Source organism: Nannobrachium achirus (assembly GCF_963921795.1).
Source record: "Nannobrachium achirus genome assembly, chromosome: 14".
NCBI lineage: Eukaryota > Metazoa > Chordata > Actinopteri > Myctophiformes > Myctophidae > Nannobrachium > Nannobrachium achirus.
The window spans coordinates 23,471,780-23,486,347 of record NC_137821.1 but is presented as its reverse complement, the minus strand read 5'-3'; the positions used below and the strand labels follow the sequence as shown (position 1 = coordinate 23,486,347).

At 43.4% G+C, this 14,568-nt stretch overlaps 2 protein-coding genes across 2 annotated transcripts; one reads left to right on the top strand and one right to left on the bottom strand.

Annotated features, from left to right (window-relative positions):
* Window positions 1–2,079: 2,079 nt before the first annotated feature.
* Window positions 2,080–4,041, top strand: LOC308297931 (cold shock domain-containing protein E1-like; the record flags this gene model as incomplete). Its single annotated transcript, XM_080741495.1, has 1 exon — window positions 2,080–4,041. One exon carries the CDS (start codon window positions 2,080–2,082, stop codon window positions 4,039–4,041), a length of 1,962 nt encoding a protein of 653 aa, XP_080597621.1.
* Window positions 4,042–4,391: 350 nt separating this feature from the next.
* On the bottom strand, window positions 4,392–13,611 carry LOC308297930 (zona pellucida-like domain-containing protein 1; the record flags this gene model as incomplete). The annotated part of the gene is made up of 9 exons (XM_080741494.1): window positions 4,392–4,417; window positions 7,590–7,701; window positions 8,617–8,785; window positions 9,074–9,154; window positions 9,502–9,599; window positions 9,819–9,891; window positions 10,788–10,918; window positions 11,484–11,707; window positions 13,515–13,611. 9 exons carry the CDS (start codon window positions 13,609–13,611, stop codon window positions 4,392–4,394), a joined length of 1,011 nt encoding a protein of 336 aa, XP_080597620.1.
* Between the last annotated feature and the right edge of the window lie 957 nt (window positions 13,612–14,568).

Genomic DNA, 14,568 nt, shown 5'->3' with positions numbered 1-14,568 from the left:
AACCTTCCATTGACAATGCATTAGTACGGCGCCCCTAGTGGCCATTCTCAGACGATAAGATGATGATGCGTGACGCACATGTGTGAGCGCGGCCTAAGTGGTTTTTCAGGGCAAAGGATGCTAGTGATCCACACTCCTTTAAGACCTTCGGTAAGGGTAAGGCGTTCCACATTTTTGTGGTAGGCCTATAGCAGAAGAACGAGTTTTACCCTTTCTTTGAGGTGACTCTGGGTTGAACTTGAACGTGATCTGTGGCGCTTTCTCTGGTGTTGTAATTATGGACATCCTTAGCGTTTATAACATATTTTGCCATGTACATGGGTATCTTAGTGGTGTAGTGTAGCCGTAGGCTATCTTGTACACTAGGCCCATTGCAAGTTGCTGTACTCTGTCATCTACTCTGAGCCACCCCACTCTTAACTGGTGAGTAGTGGTGAGGTGAGTCTGATAGGGAAGGTTAAGCAGGACCCTAGTTTGTCTTGGGCTGTTTGGAGCTTAGATTTTTAGGGCTGTGGGGCGTCCCAATACCATACGTGGACTCCATAGTCAAAGAGGGGCTGGACTATTGCACCAGCTATGGTCTTCAGTGTGTTGAAATTGACCATCGGGGCGATCCTCTGTTATATTTACTACTTTAGACGTCATCTTTTCGCTGGAAAGATTAGCTTCAAGGATACATCCTAAGTAGGAGATTTCGTTTTTACGCGTTATTACCACTTTGATTGTGAAGTTATCGACTTTTTTGAGGTTATGGTTTGATCCAAAGAGGATGGATTCGGGTTTTCCCAGGTGAATTGATAATTTGTTGTCGTTAAGCCATGTACAGATCTTACTTAGTTCAGAGGTCAAACTCCCTACAGCTCCAAGTGGCAGCCTTTGGAACTGACGGCCAGTCAGTAGCAGTGCATAGGAGATTATCATTGTGTAATATATTATAGTATAGGCTACTTTATTTATATATACTTACAGTAGCCTATATTAATATTGCTATATTTGTGCTATATTTAGATATTCTGGTTCCCTATTTCATACAGTCCATCCATTTGTAGATCTAATTCCATCACCATTCCCATCACCAGTAGTTTCACTGTTTTCCTAGGAAGGCTTTCCCGGGGGCCGTGGGGGTCCGCAGGGGTCCGTGAACAGCGTGGCGGGGCCCCCGTGCTCGGTGGGCAGCCAGGGACCCCTGGGGACCCCCCCTGAGAAGCGGGGGTCCGCGGACAACTCCCCAGCCGAGCCACTGCCCGTGGAGCTGAGCTCTTTTTAACGGGGTGCAGTGGCAGGGGTCCGCCGCTAGGTAGCCACCACACTTACGTCGGTCCAGTGGTCCGCCGGAGCGGTGGTCCCTAGCAATTGCCCATGAGCCACCCCTTATAGAGGGGTCTTTTTATCTGATACACAGGAGGCGGCGCGCCGCCGCCAGGGGGTCCCCGGAGCTCCGCGATACTCCCAGGGGTCCCCGGAGGTGGTCCGCGACATGGGCCACTCGGCCGTCCCAGGCCGAGGCCCCAAAAGTCGGATGGGAGTGGAGCGGCGGCCGACCCCGACATAAATGTGGTCCACAGATTTTCAAGTAGGCCTACAGGATGGGGTCTGCAGACCAGACCCGGGTCTGCAGACTCCTTCCCACAGGCTGCAGCGGTTAGGTACTCCCACTGTGTGCAAAGTTGTGACGACACATGACGTCATCATCAAACCATGCCAAAACGTTGTCTAGAATCGGCCAATGAGCTCTCAGGCTTGACTGTCCAATCACAGCGCTTCTTTTTGTCTGCGTGACGTATGCCTTTGTGCCGAGCCTTTACAAGCTTGTGCATGGCAGAAATGTAGTCATTCCTACAAGTTCGCTTTGAACTACCCGTCCTTGACCCTCCTACTCTACTTGCATCAGGATTGATATAGCCTATTGAATAACAGTGATATTTATGACATAAGTGCCTGCCTATGAATACAGAGCAGTGATATATATTTCAGTGTTTGAGTTACAGGAGTGATATAGCTTAGTGAAATACAGTGATACTTTCGACATAGTGAAGTTAGAAGAGTTGATCTAATAGTTATATTAGTATGCACCTGAACATGGGAGAAGTTAGCTTTTATATGGATACAAGCAAACATATTGGTCCAGTCAGTGCCCATAATATTCACCTGGTGAAGAAGAAGCCGATTAGGTGCCAGGGTGTGGTGATTGAAACCAAGGATGCTGGTGGGTATATTGAGAGGGCAGACGTGGTTAAGATGATCTTCTTTCACTATAGCGATTTCCAGGGTGACCAGGCTTTGCAGGTGGGAGATGACGTGGAGTTCACAATTGAAAACAGACACGGTGGTGATGAGGTGGCCACTGATGTGAGGCTTCTCCCCCAGGGAACAGTAGTCCTCGAGGACGTCAGCATCGAGCAGTTTGAAGGCACAGTCACCAAGGTCATCCCCAAAGTTGCCACTACCAGGAACCAGAACACACTACCGGGTCGCATTACTGCCACGATTGGCTTCACTGAGAAGGAGCTTCAGTTTGGACCAAATGACACAAAGTCGAAGGTGACCCTCCTGGATGGAGATCACGTCCAGTTCAACATCTCCACCGACCGCAGAGACAAGCTAGAGAGAGCCACCGGCATCGAAATCCTCCCCGACACCTTCAGCTTCACTAATGAGATACGTGAAATGGGTGTGATCGCTGCTATGCTCGAAGGCTTTGGCTTCATCTTGTGCGTGGAGCGGGATGCCAGGATGTTCTTTCACTTCAGCCAGGTCCTGGATGACAGCCAGCTGCAGGTCGCAGACGAAGTGCAGTTCACAGTCGTACCGGACATGATGTCTGCTCAGAAGCTCCATGCAGTGCGCATCAAGAAGCTTCCTAAGGGCACCGTGTCCTTCCACACATACTCAGAGCAGCGTTTTGCAGGCATAGTGGAGAAGGACGTGGTGGCAGCCGCCACCACCAAGAAGCCTCAACCAAGAACGCGTAAGGGCAAGGAGAAGGAAGTGGAGGAGAGAGTGATTTCCTATAAAGATGGTGGAATGAAGCTGACCGTGCCCTACCATCCTAAGGATCTAGTGGGATCCTGTCAGCCACAAGTTGGAGATACGGTGGAGTTTTCCATCAGCGAAGAGAAGAAGACCGGACAGCAGAGTGCCGTCTCCATCAAAGTCCTCGACCAACGGTCGGTCACGGACGACAGCAAGAAGCTGTTGGGATTCGTTGCCACACTGAAGGACAAATACGGCTTCATCGAGATGGCCAATCACGACCAAGGGATTTTCTTCCATTACACTGAGGTCTGCGGAGACTTGGAGAGCATAAAGCTTGGCGATATGGTAGAGTACATCCTGTTCAAGGGAAAAGGAAACAAAGTCCGTGCTGAGAAAGTTACCAAAGTGGCAGCAGTGAAGAATGATGGAGTCATGGAGGACATCAGTGTCACAGTGATTTTAGGAAAAGTGGTCCGTCCTCTGCGTGGTGTGGACGCCTCCCAGACAGAGTACCAAGGACTTATCGAGGTTATAGAAGAAGGTGAAATTAAAGGACAGAGTTTCCCTTTTGGCATCATGGGCATGGCAAACAAATGTGATTGCCTGCAGAAGGGAGAGTTAGTGAAGTTCCAGCTGTGTACAGTGCCTCAGACTGGACAGAAGATGGCATGTAGTGTGGTGCCGCATCGTAGAGCCCTGGTGGAGTCTGTCAAAGACCAGTTTGGTTTCATCACATATGAAGTCGGGGACAGCAAGAACTTGTTTTTCCATTTCAAAGAGGTGCAAGATGGCCTGGAACTGCAGGCCGGGGATGAGGTGGAGTTCTCAGTAGTCCTCAATCAACGCACAGGAAGATGTAGTGCCTCCAACGTATGCAGAGTCAGTGAAGGGCCAAAGCCGGTGGAGACCCCGCGTCCTGATCGACTGGTCAATCGACTCAAGATCATCACTCCGGACCATGCTAGTGCCCCCCGCCTTGTCATCGTTAGGCAGCCCCGTGGTCCTGACAACTCAAAGGGCTTCAATGTGGAGCGCAAGACTCGTCAACCTGGTGCCATCGCCTGAGCAATAAATAGCTCACCTCATCTAAAGGTGGCGCTGTAACTCATGTCCAAGTCCACATCTATGAAGGGAACCTTCATCATTTCATAGTTTGTAGCCTGCACTATAGTAGACATGGGGAAGGACCTCTTCCTTCCCCACGTATACCATAGTGAGTGTGCATGCATGGTTAAAGTAGGTATTTGTTTTTTCTTTGTCTATAATTCTACACCTTCAACTGGTCCGGAGTGGGGTCAATTAATCTAGTTCGTTCATCGGTTTCTGTGTGTCCCACAGCTAATCTTGTAAACCACTGGATCAGCACCAGATTTCATTTTGTGGTTTCACACCGTCCGCCAAATTACCGATCGGTCTTATCCAAATATGGCGGTGCACAACACTGAAGTCATCATTATGACATAAGAGATTCACAGAGAAGCCACACTGTTATATTGGGCCCTGTCTTGTTTTCTTGGTTACGTACTGAATGGCCTGTGACTCTGTGTCTGGGGGTCAACCACAAATGTCTTGCCCACGCTGCCAAGGACGTAACTCCCTGTATGTTTTATATTTTAAATTAGATTTTTTATAATGGAAGTGGGATCAGGCTGAAACCTGTCTAGACCTGTCTTGTTTTTTTTGTGTGCTCTGTGTATGTTTGTGTTCAAGTATTTTGCGTATGCACGTGCGCGCACGCGCACACACACACACACACACACACACACACACACACACACACACACACACAAACACACACAGTTTTATAGTTTAAACACTATTCTATGTGCCCTTCAACAAAAACATGTAATAAAACAAAGTGAAGTTTCCTCCTAATGAGGCTTGAATTTCTCATAATTAATGTGAAACTGAGACTACAAAAAACTGCTTTGGTTAAAGTTTGGTTGAATTTCAAGCATATTTAGAAGTAGCTCAATCAAGTCAAAGATTGTACATTTTATTGGTCAAAATCGAATTGCACTGCAAGCACATTTAAGTTATACATTACACATTATTCTTATACTATTAAAGCACAGAAATGATATGTTTTAAGCTTACAAATCTAAACACAAATCTGATTACATGTTTGTCATATGTCAAACCATATTGTATTGTAGGAAATAGCAAAGCAAAGAATGACAAATTGCTATTTTTCATTTAACGTGCACAATGACATGTCTTTATTGCACACTCTTCAATCATACTCACAACACACAACAAGCACACAGCCCCACTTCCTTGTTTACCCCCAAAACCCCCGAAAGTCACTGCAGTATAGTAATTCAGTAGTTACTGATCGATTCAAGTTTTATTACGGCTATCGGGATACTTGTGCCGATGGTTCTGCACAATTTGCAGCAAGTATTGGAGTTGGGACTCATCTTTAGTAATGAGACCACAATATTCTTGTATTAGGGCAACCCCACGCTCTGCATGATCATTGACAACATTCATCGCCTTCACTACAGCCAGAGCTTCTTGGTAGTCCTCCCTGGGCTCCCACTCATCGGGATCAACGTCAAGGAAGTCATCTGGGATCATCTTTCTTGAGCCCCTTGGATTTGGGAGACACAAAATCTTCAATGTTCTTCCTTGCAATTGTTCCAAGGTCAACAGTAAACAGGCATAAGTCATGACTCGTTTTGTTTGAAGACATGCAACTTGCTTACACGCGTGCTTTGACTCAAGCGGAAGACATCTTTGTCTTTGTTAAAGGTGATACACCATGCATTTAAAAAGTATTTATGTCATATTGTTTATGTCCCAAAAACGTTTTTCAAAAGGTTTGAGGCTAAATTACCACTCCTGAATAGAGAGCCTCTCTCATTTTTGAATGGCTCTCAGAGCATTTCAGCTGCAGTACCACCTTTGGCCTAACCCTTTTATGCAAATTTTTCTTCTGCCTCTAAATCATACATGCAAAGTCACACTTTCATGATGAAATACTGTAGAGGGTTAGTCCAAATATCATTAAAACCAATCTTACCCCAATTGGCCAAAGGGGGGCACTATATCATTTTGAGCAGTGCATAAAACCGTTTTTATTCTGGGATCTTTTTGCAATTTGCATGAAATATTCTACACACAACCTTTATCTAACATGCCGATGAAGTGCACACAAAAAAAATATAAAATAATAATAATAAATATAGCTGCAAGCAGCGATAAAGTGGCCAAAAACACCTCAAATCATGAACACAGCCTGCGATGAAATCTTGCAAGCACATTCCCACTAAGTCAAGGAACAGATGCCACCCTTCTCACATTGACCTGTTATAGCGCCACCAGCGGGTCAACTTTTGGATAACATATTTTTGGAACAAAATGCCTCAAATCATGCATGCAGCGTCCAATTGCGTCAGTAACATCAAAGAGAGCACTGGCTGCGATCTTGACATTTTGTACTTTTATAGCATTGTTTTTTGGCTTGAAGCGAGCCCACAATTGTTTCGAAGGAACAATATTTTGTAGTTTAAAATAATAATACTGTTGTTTGGAAATGCATGACTAAACAAGAAAAGGGCACTCCACTGAGTGCAGATCTCTGCCAGGCCGGGTTGTCTTCTTCTACACAGATAAGCTACCCTGTGTCAGTTGTCGGGTACAGCCGCCAGGGCGCGAGGAAGATGGGGGGAAAAGAGTTTGTACGACAGACTGCGTGTTTGTGAAAGCATAACAAACAGTGACTTTTGTGGAATTTGTGGTACCGCTATTTGCTTTTGGCTCTGTGTTGTTTAGAGCACTGGTTCCAAACACTGGGTCAGGACCCGTTTGTTGGTCGTGAACACATTTTCATGGGTCCCTTTATTTTTTGTTTCCAACATTTAGTTTTTAATAATTAGGAAGTAGTGAAAATAGATGATCTGCAAGCTCACAACGTGGTGCGAAGCGACGCGTTGTGAGCTTGTAGATCTGCTATTTTCACTAGTTTGGGTCCTGGGCAAATATATAATTCCTCTTTTGGGTCTTAGGCTAAAAAGTTTGGGAACCACTGGTCTAGATGTGTGATAAAAACAAAAATGAGTTTATAAAATATTTGCAAAACGGGCCCCTCCTACAAATTTTTAAATGCCACTCATAGCCAATCATAATGGAATCTGAAAAACCTGATTGATAAAAGCTGAAAGTGCGCATGCAAAGTTTCACATCGATTGGTCCAGTGGTTCCTGATTAACTGCTCACAGACACACACAGACGGGCGGCTGTTCGAACGGACAGGAGCGAAAACATACGTAGTCTATGGCCTTCGTCTATCCGGCCTAGCAGAGACAATAATCAAATAATAAAGAAAATAATACACTCTTGATTTAATGCAAAACAGACTTACCGTTAGTTTATTATTATTTATTATTTATGGTTTCCACCGGCTAGAAGAAAGAAATGTGAGAAATATGTCAGTATCCATGATTGTTTTTGAGTTATTGGAAATATTGTTTTAATATATTTGATTATTTCAATTTTTATTTAGAGAAAGTGAGAAAAGGTGTGAGGAGACAGACATAGACAGAATGGAAGATGTGGAGGTAGATTTATGTAGATATGTATACATGCTGATCGACTGGTGGGAGACATACTGTTCTCTGCCTGGGTTGCAATGGGTACCGTGAGTAAAGATGGCTCAGTGATACCATCGTGGATGACAGTGGTCTCAACATCCCTCCTTCTCCTCCTGTTGGTGGGACATTGCTGTGGAATTAGAGAGAAAGAGACAGATTGGTTCACAGTAAAATCCCCAGTGACATTTATTAGCACAATCTGAGTTAAATCAACACTGACTTGATGTTATTGGTGTGAAAGATTTTGGCTCTCTGTGAGTGCGGTGTTCTAGGACTCAGGTGGCCCTATGGAAGTGGAGGGCCACCTAAAATAATCTGCAGCAACAGATTGAAATGTTCTTTTTGGAGGCATATTGACTTGCTCATGAATCAAGGCAGCCAGGCCTAGAATATAGGGATTATGGGGAAGGAAGGGGGGAGGGCATATTATAAAAATAACGCTAGTTTTTGGATAGGGAATAAAGTACATGACATGAATACCAGAAAACTCGCCCTCTTTCAAAGTCGCCCCAGACTCGTTTCCCAACGGGTCTGTGGCCTTAAGCTAGATGCAGAATCAAATCTGTGCTTCTGGGGGTCCCTGGAACAAAAAAGTTTGCAATAGGGGTCCATCCGTGGAACAAAATATTTTGAGATGGTGGTCCACAAACTTTGTCATGTGAAGGACCCCCAGAATGATATGTATTTGGCTACGGACCCCCATCACAAAATATTTTGTTCCAGGGACCCCCAGAAGCAAATATTTGATTTTAGTCTAATCTGCATCTAGCTTAAGGCCACAGACCCGTTGGGAAACGAGTTTAGGGGCGACTTTGAGGAGCAGGACTGAAAAAAGGTTCCAGGAACCTCGTCTGAAAGCGGGCCGTGTGCAATGGAAACAAAACCAGAATAAAAAAAATAGGTTCAGGTTCCTGAAAGTTCTGGTTCCACCTTGCAGTGGAAAGGGGGCTATAATGTAACAATATGTTTAAAAAAAGGTTAACCCTAACCCTAACCCTAAGTGACCGCTTATATTGCTTATGCCAGGAACCGGCCCTGGGCTTACCTTAAATGTTGCACAGGTAGTGCGCTCGCAGAGTCGGGTGATGCAGTGAAGGTAGTAGGTGGAGACTGTTTGGTTCTGCTGCTCGATGAATCGGAAAGCAGGGAAAAAGAAGCGGGCCCTCTGGCTGTCCCCATTCTCCAACATGGTGGTCATCTGATCTACAGAGCACCTTTTGGAAAAAGGCGAACCTCACAAGTGCTCATTTGCACATCACACAGATACAGAAAGTATATTAATGATTGAAAATAAGGGAGGTGAATTTAAGAATGAGGCTCCCCCGACTTGAGGTGGCTGTGTATATACTGCACAAAAAGTGGAAAGCCTGTAAGTATTTTGAATTAAATGTGGAATTCTGATGACCATCGGGCAGAAACCGCCATCAAGCCTTGATTAAGTGAGAGGAAAAGAGTTACTTTCGCGGAACAGTGAATGTATAAAACTGTGCTGTTTGACTTACGAGACAAAGATATTGAAGAAGGTAGAATTGGTGGGTTGAGGAGAGACTGAAGCATAGCATCGGTCCAGCAGAACATGGTATCTGTGCAGAAAAAGTGAGGTCCACAGCACCGAGTCAGAGACTCCAGGTCACAGGTGGAGTCCTCTAATCAAAGTCTAGCACTAATTATTCAGTCGGATGCTATAACCAATGATATGTTGAAGTCTATATATTTCCGTACATACCTGTACATACGTGCTAGTATGTGTGCATGCAAGCATGCATACATACAGTACATACGATATTTATAGATACAGTTCATGCATTCATACAGAGACAGATAAAAAGTATATACATGTAACATATACAGACATGCATGCAAAGTACATGCAAATCAATTTTCCAGTGATCCTATGAAAATATAAATAGCTGTGATAAAGGTTTCTTACTGGGATGTCAGATTGGATGCTTGCACCTGTACGTAGATTTTAGTTCGCAGTTCAAGGCCCTGAGGTGGTATTATGAGGGGTGTAGCATAATTCCGATCCTGGCAAACAAAGAAGGGATTGGCAATTAATATGGACGTAATTGAAATGCCAACCTTCTAGGCTTAAAGTCGGCAGAAGCTAATATCTGAGATGTGAGCACCGTTCCTCTTCATGGTGCTTATAATATACACGTTGGCATTTGCCAATTCGTGCAGCTCAGAAATCAGTGTGTCAGCGCGTGCATTTGAGATAGCGCCACTGTGAATGTGTTTGCTCACCCGGAACAAGGCCATGTTCAGAGTGCTGATGAAGCTCCGATTGTTGTCTTTCAAGGCAATGGAGGAGGCTGACCTGAGAGGCAAGAGAGAAGGTCCATACATAGCACTCAAAAGAGTGATTTATTCTTAGTTGTGTGCCAGTGTCGCGTAACCAGGAATAAACCAAGCAAAACACTATGCATTCAATCTACACTATAAACCAAATCCATTATGAGTATCCTGTTCCCAATAGGCGTAAAATATGTTGAGGAAGGATGATAGACATTTAATTTATGTATGCTTAACGCATTAATATATGCAATCCTTCTATCTCATGCATTAAGGCAAAAAAAGAAACTGAAACACTTACACATCCACCTGGGTGTTGTTAATGAGTGATGGTAATAGAAATCATATTCCATATGGATAAACAGTTTTCCCCAACCATAATAAAGTACTCCACACAAGAAAAGAGTCCACACCAGTGCAAAGTCCGTTTTGTGTTAGTTGTATTGAAAGTATAGTTCCAGAGTTCAAATTGTACAGTACAGCAAGTACAGTAGAGCAAAATCACCCATCGTAGCTTCTCTCTGCCTATACCAAACATAACTTCACCGATATATGGATTTACAGAATACATTAGTCACATTCTGATTGGACAATTAAACATAACATGGATATCAGATGTTTTCGTGTTGTTGGGCCCAGTAGCCAGGCCAGATATCATGGCTTGACAATATCATTTTGTTATCCTGTGTCCTGGGCAGTCTGACATTTATTGAGATATCATTTCCCTGGTCAACATCTTTGTACAGACCTGGAGTGGAGACATCTCGTCACAATGGATTAGTTATCAGATCAAAACAAAATAACCTTGACACTTTTAAAACTGAAAGTGTTGTCTAACACTAAAATGTAATTTCATATTGATATCAATCAATCCTTGCATCAATGAGGTACTCAAGTGGGTAGGCACAAGAGTAAAAGTACTTGAGCTCTGCATTGTACCGGGAGGTGATTTTTCCAATAGGATCCCAAGACCGGACCACTCCACTCAAGTTGACGGACAAGTCGGACATGATATTGGAGAAGTCTGAGAATATCCCCTGGCCTGGAGCACTCTGAGAGAATGACAGCAACAGATTGTTAATGCACTTCTGGAATAAGGGACAATAAAAAGACTGACACCAAGTGGACACTATGTGCAGTGATGTGCGTCATACCTGCTTAACAACAGTTCACATCACACATTAAATATGTGTAATTACATTTAAGTTCTTAACCACTTAAACCCTATAGCCTAAACTTTGTTGACCAGGATCCCTCATGGCTATTACACCTTGTTCCCCTCTACACCAAATCCTGACAATCTACAAGAAAAAAAGTTGAAAAAGGTGAAAAAAAAAAACATTTTCAACTGAACAAGATGTGGTCTAATAATGGTTGATTCTGGTTGATCCTGCCAGTAGCATATGCTTGTCTCAAAGATTAAGCCATGCATGTCTACAAACGGCTTGTACAGTGAAACTGCGAAAGGCAGTTTCACTGTTAGAAATCAGAATTCTATTCTATCAGTCTTCTGTGATGTCAATAGTTCATCATGTTTGTCGAACGACACGGCCATCTAACAAAGTAACCCAAATTGGCAATGAGACATCTATACCCAGAATATAAATTCAGACTTACCTTGAATGTACTGCCACAGGCATTTCCTTCTCTGATGGGGATGCGAAATCTCAGCACCGGAGGAGCCACTGAAGTGTCCAGTGTTCCCTTGCAGCCCGGATCCATAATGTGGTTCTGGTTCAGCACCAGCAAGCTCTCATTGTACCCAACGTAGACAGCTGGGCAGATTAGGATGGCCAGTTCAATGGTGTTGGTCCCACAGGCAACCGATATATCAGTATATTCTGGAGAGGATCAGACAATAATGTTACAATGGGAATGCATTCATGCATGATCATTTGCCATGCAAAATAACTTCTGGAGATCAACACTCAGGATGGTAGACATTCAGGGGAGGTAATTTCAATGAGTGAGTATTATATGGCATAATAATTATATTAATAACTAAACACAATAATAATCTATCTATAAATGCGAGAAGTCTCTGCGTGTCTGTCTGTCTGTCTGTCTGTGTGTCTGTAATCCGCGTATCTCGAGAACCGTTCGTCCCACCGGCTTCAGATTCGGCACGCGCGTTCCCCGCCGCGGCACGGAGTGCAGTGCCGGGTCTCGACCCGACCCGACGCGCGGTTTTCCCGAACCGGCGCGAAACGTTCGGAATCTCCTTATGCGGGGTTGATTGTTGACATCAGGCTGTTCCGGAGGAAATCGGTGAAAGCTCTGACTCATTGTGACATCACTTCATAAAAGGCTCTGACATCACGTACGCCACATGAGTCAACAAAAAATCTCTGTGAGTGTGTATGTATGTATGTAATCCGCGTATCTCGAGAACCGTTCGTCCCACGGGCACGCGCGTTCTCCATATATGGGCATAAAATGAATGCCCCCATATATGGGCATAAAATGGATTGCAGACAGACAGATACAGATATCTCCATATATGGACATAAATGGACAGAGGCAAACAGATGGTCAAAGATCTCCATATACAGTATGGGCATAAAATGGACGCAGACAGACAGATACAGATATCTCCATATATGGGCATAAATGGACACAGGCAAACAGATGTTCAAAACGGGTCCTATGACAACAGGTATAATGAGGTTTGCATTAAAGGGGGAACCGGCACTGTGTCTGCAACACAGTTGGAGGCACAGACAGATACTCCATATATGGGCATAAAATGGACGCAGATAGACAGATATCTCCATATATGGGCATAAAATGGACCCAGAACTATAACTGCAGTGATCTCCATATAGGGACATAAAATGGACGCCGACAGACAGACAGACAGACAGACAGATACAGATATCTCCATATATGGGCATAAATGGACACAGGCAGACAGATGGTCAAAACGGGTCCTATGAAAACAGGTATAATGGGGTTTGCATTAAAGGGCGGGGCATTCATTCCCTATTTACATTGTTCCGAGTTGGCCAGGTCACCGACTAGACGCTGGGCCGCGGCCCAGCTTCTAGTACTAATAATAATGATAACGATAAGGGTAATGATCATAATAATGATGATAATAATAATACTAATGATGATGATGGTAAATAATAATAATAATTATTACCCTAATAGATTAATAGATATATATTTAGTGAACATATGTATGTATGTATGTATGTATGTATGTATGTACGGTAGGTTGTGTGTGTGTGTGTGTGTGTGTGTGTGTGTGTGTGTGTGTGTGTGTGTGTGTGTGTGTGTGTGTGTGTGTGTGTGTGTGTGTGTGTGTGCATTTATTATTGACTATTAGTAGTGTAGTAATAGTAGTAGTAGTAGTAGTAGTAGTAGTATTGTTGTTGATGATATTCATGTGGACTTTTACAATTAATAAAATATGACTCAAGTTGATACAGTCAGTCCAGCTTGGGTGTGATATGCTTCTAAAATCCCCTATTTTAAATAGTTTAACTTAGAACATAATAACATATAATATTGTATCTTAAATAAGGTCATTTACATTTAGCATTAGTGAAAACTATTCACAATCTTCATGCTGCAGCCATGCATTAATGCAAACAAGCAAGCTAAGCTTGAAAATATGTTTTGAGAACAAATATTAGTCCTTACCTGGTTTCCTATAAAACATTCCGCAATCATTTGGAGTAAGGGCCTCTCGGCCTGCAATCCACAAGGAGGTCAGGATGAGGAAGCAGACTAAAGCCATCTCACCGAAATGGCCTCTGTGAAATGCTGAGGCAAAGATAAAAACAAGCATGCAAGCGGAAGATGAAAATCCAAAACAGTGTACATCAAAACATCTGTAGATCCAGTGAGGTGCGTAGATGCTGAAGGTCCAAAGCAAGCTGTATAATCTGATGTTGTCAAACAATGAAAGTCTGCTATTAGTCTTATACTGTGTATGATACCTCAGTCAGATGGGTTGTATCTTTCCTCTTCAGTCTCTCAGTTCTGTTGAGGTGTGACCGCAATGCTCCGTCTTATATATGGCAAGCAGAACAGCTGTAAAGATGCAATACTGTTTTAGGATTGGATGGAAACAAGGTCAATGCCACTTTGGTGGAGCTGCCTCAGTTTGCTTAAACAATTCACTTTTGTGGTTGAGGCACCCTGGTACTTTCCTCGAGTTACATGACTAAACAATGTCAAAGTGGCTTTGTGACATTGTGTGCGAAATGAACTCCTTTACATGCCAATATGAAACTTAATAAAGTAAGAAGGTGTATGGTTCATAGTCTACTGGGACTATGAGCACAATGAAAAAGGAGCTCCTGTTTCCCCATATAAGTGCATAGGTTTAATGTGTTCTGCATGATCTTTTGTGTCTGTTGTTCTCATGTTTTACAATGAGACAACGGTCGTTTGGTAAGGACAACTGTAACTTAACTGCAGTAATAGAACTGACTGTTCCTGTTTGTTTTTTTTTGTTTTGTTTTTTGCTTGGAGCACATGTCACTTCTGCTTTTTGCACTTATCACACTTATGTAGCAGTGACTGTTATGGACACATTTGATTAGGGTCACTTTTTCTTATTTGGCACTGCATTCATGAGTAGTAAGAAGAGTAACTAAAAATAAAGTTTTATTGAAGGAAATTATTGTATTGTTTTTATATCAAAATAGCTGCATGTATACCGTATCTCATTTACAGCTCCAAGTGAGAA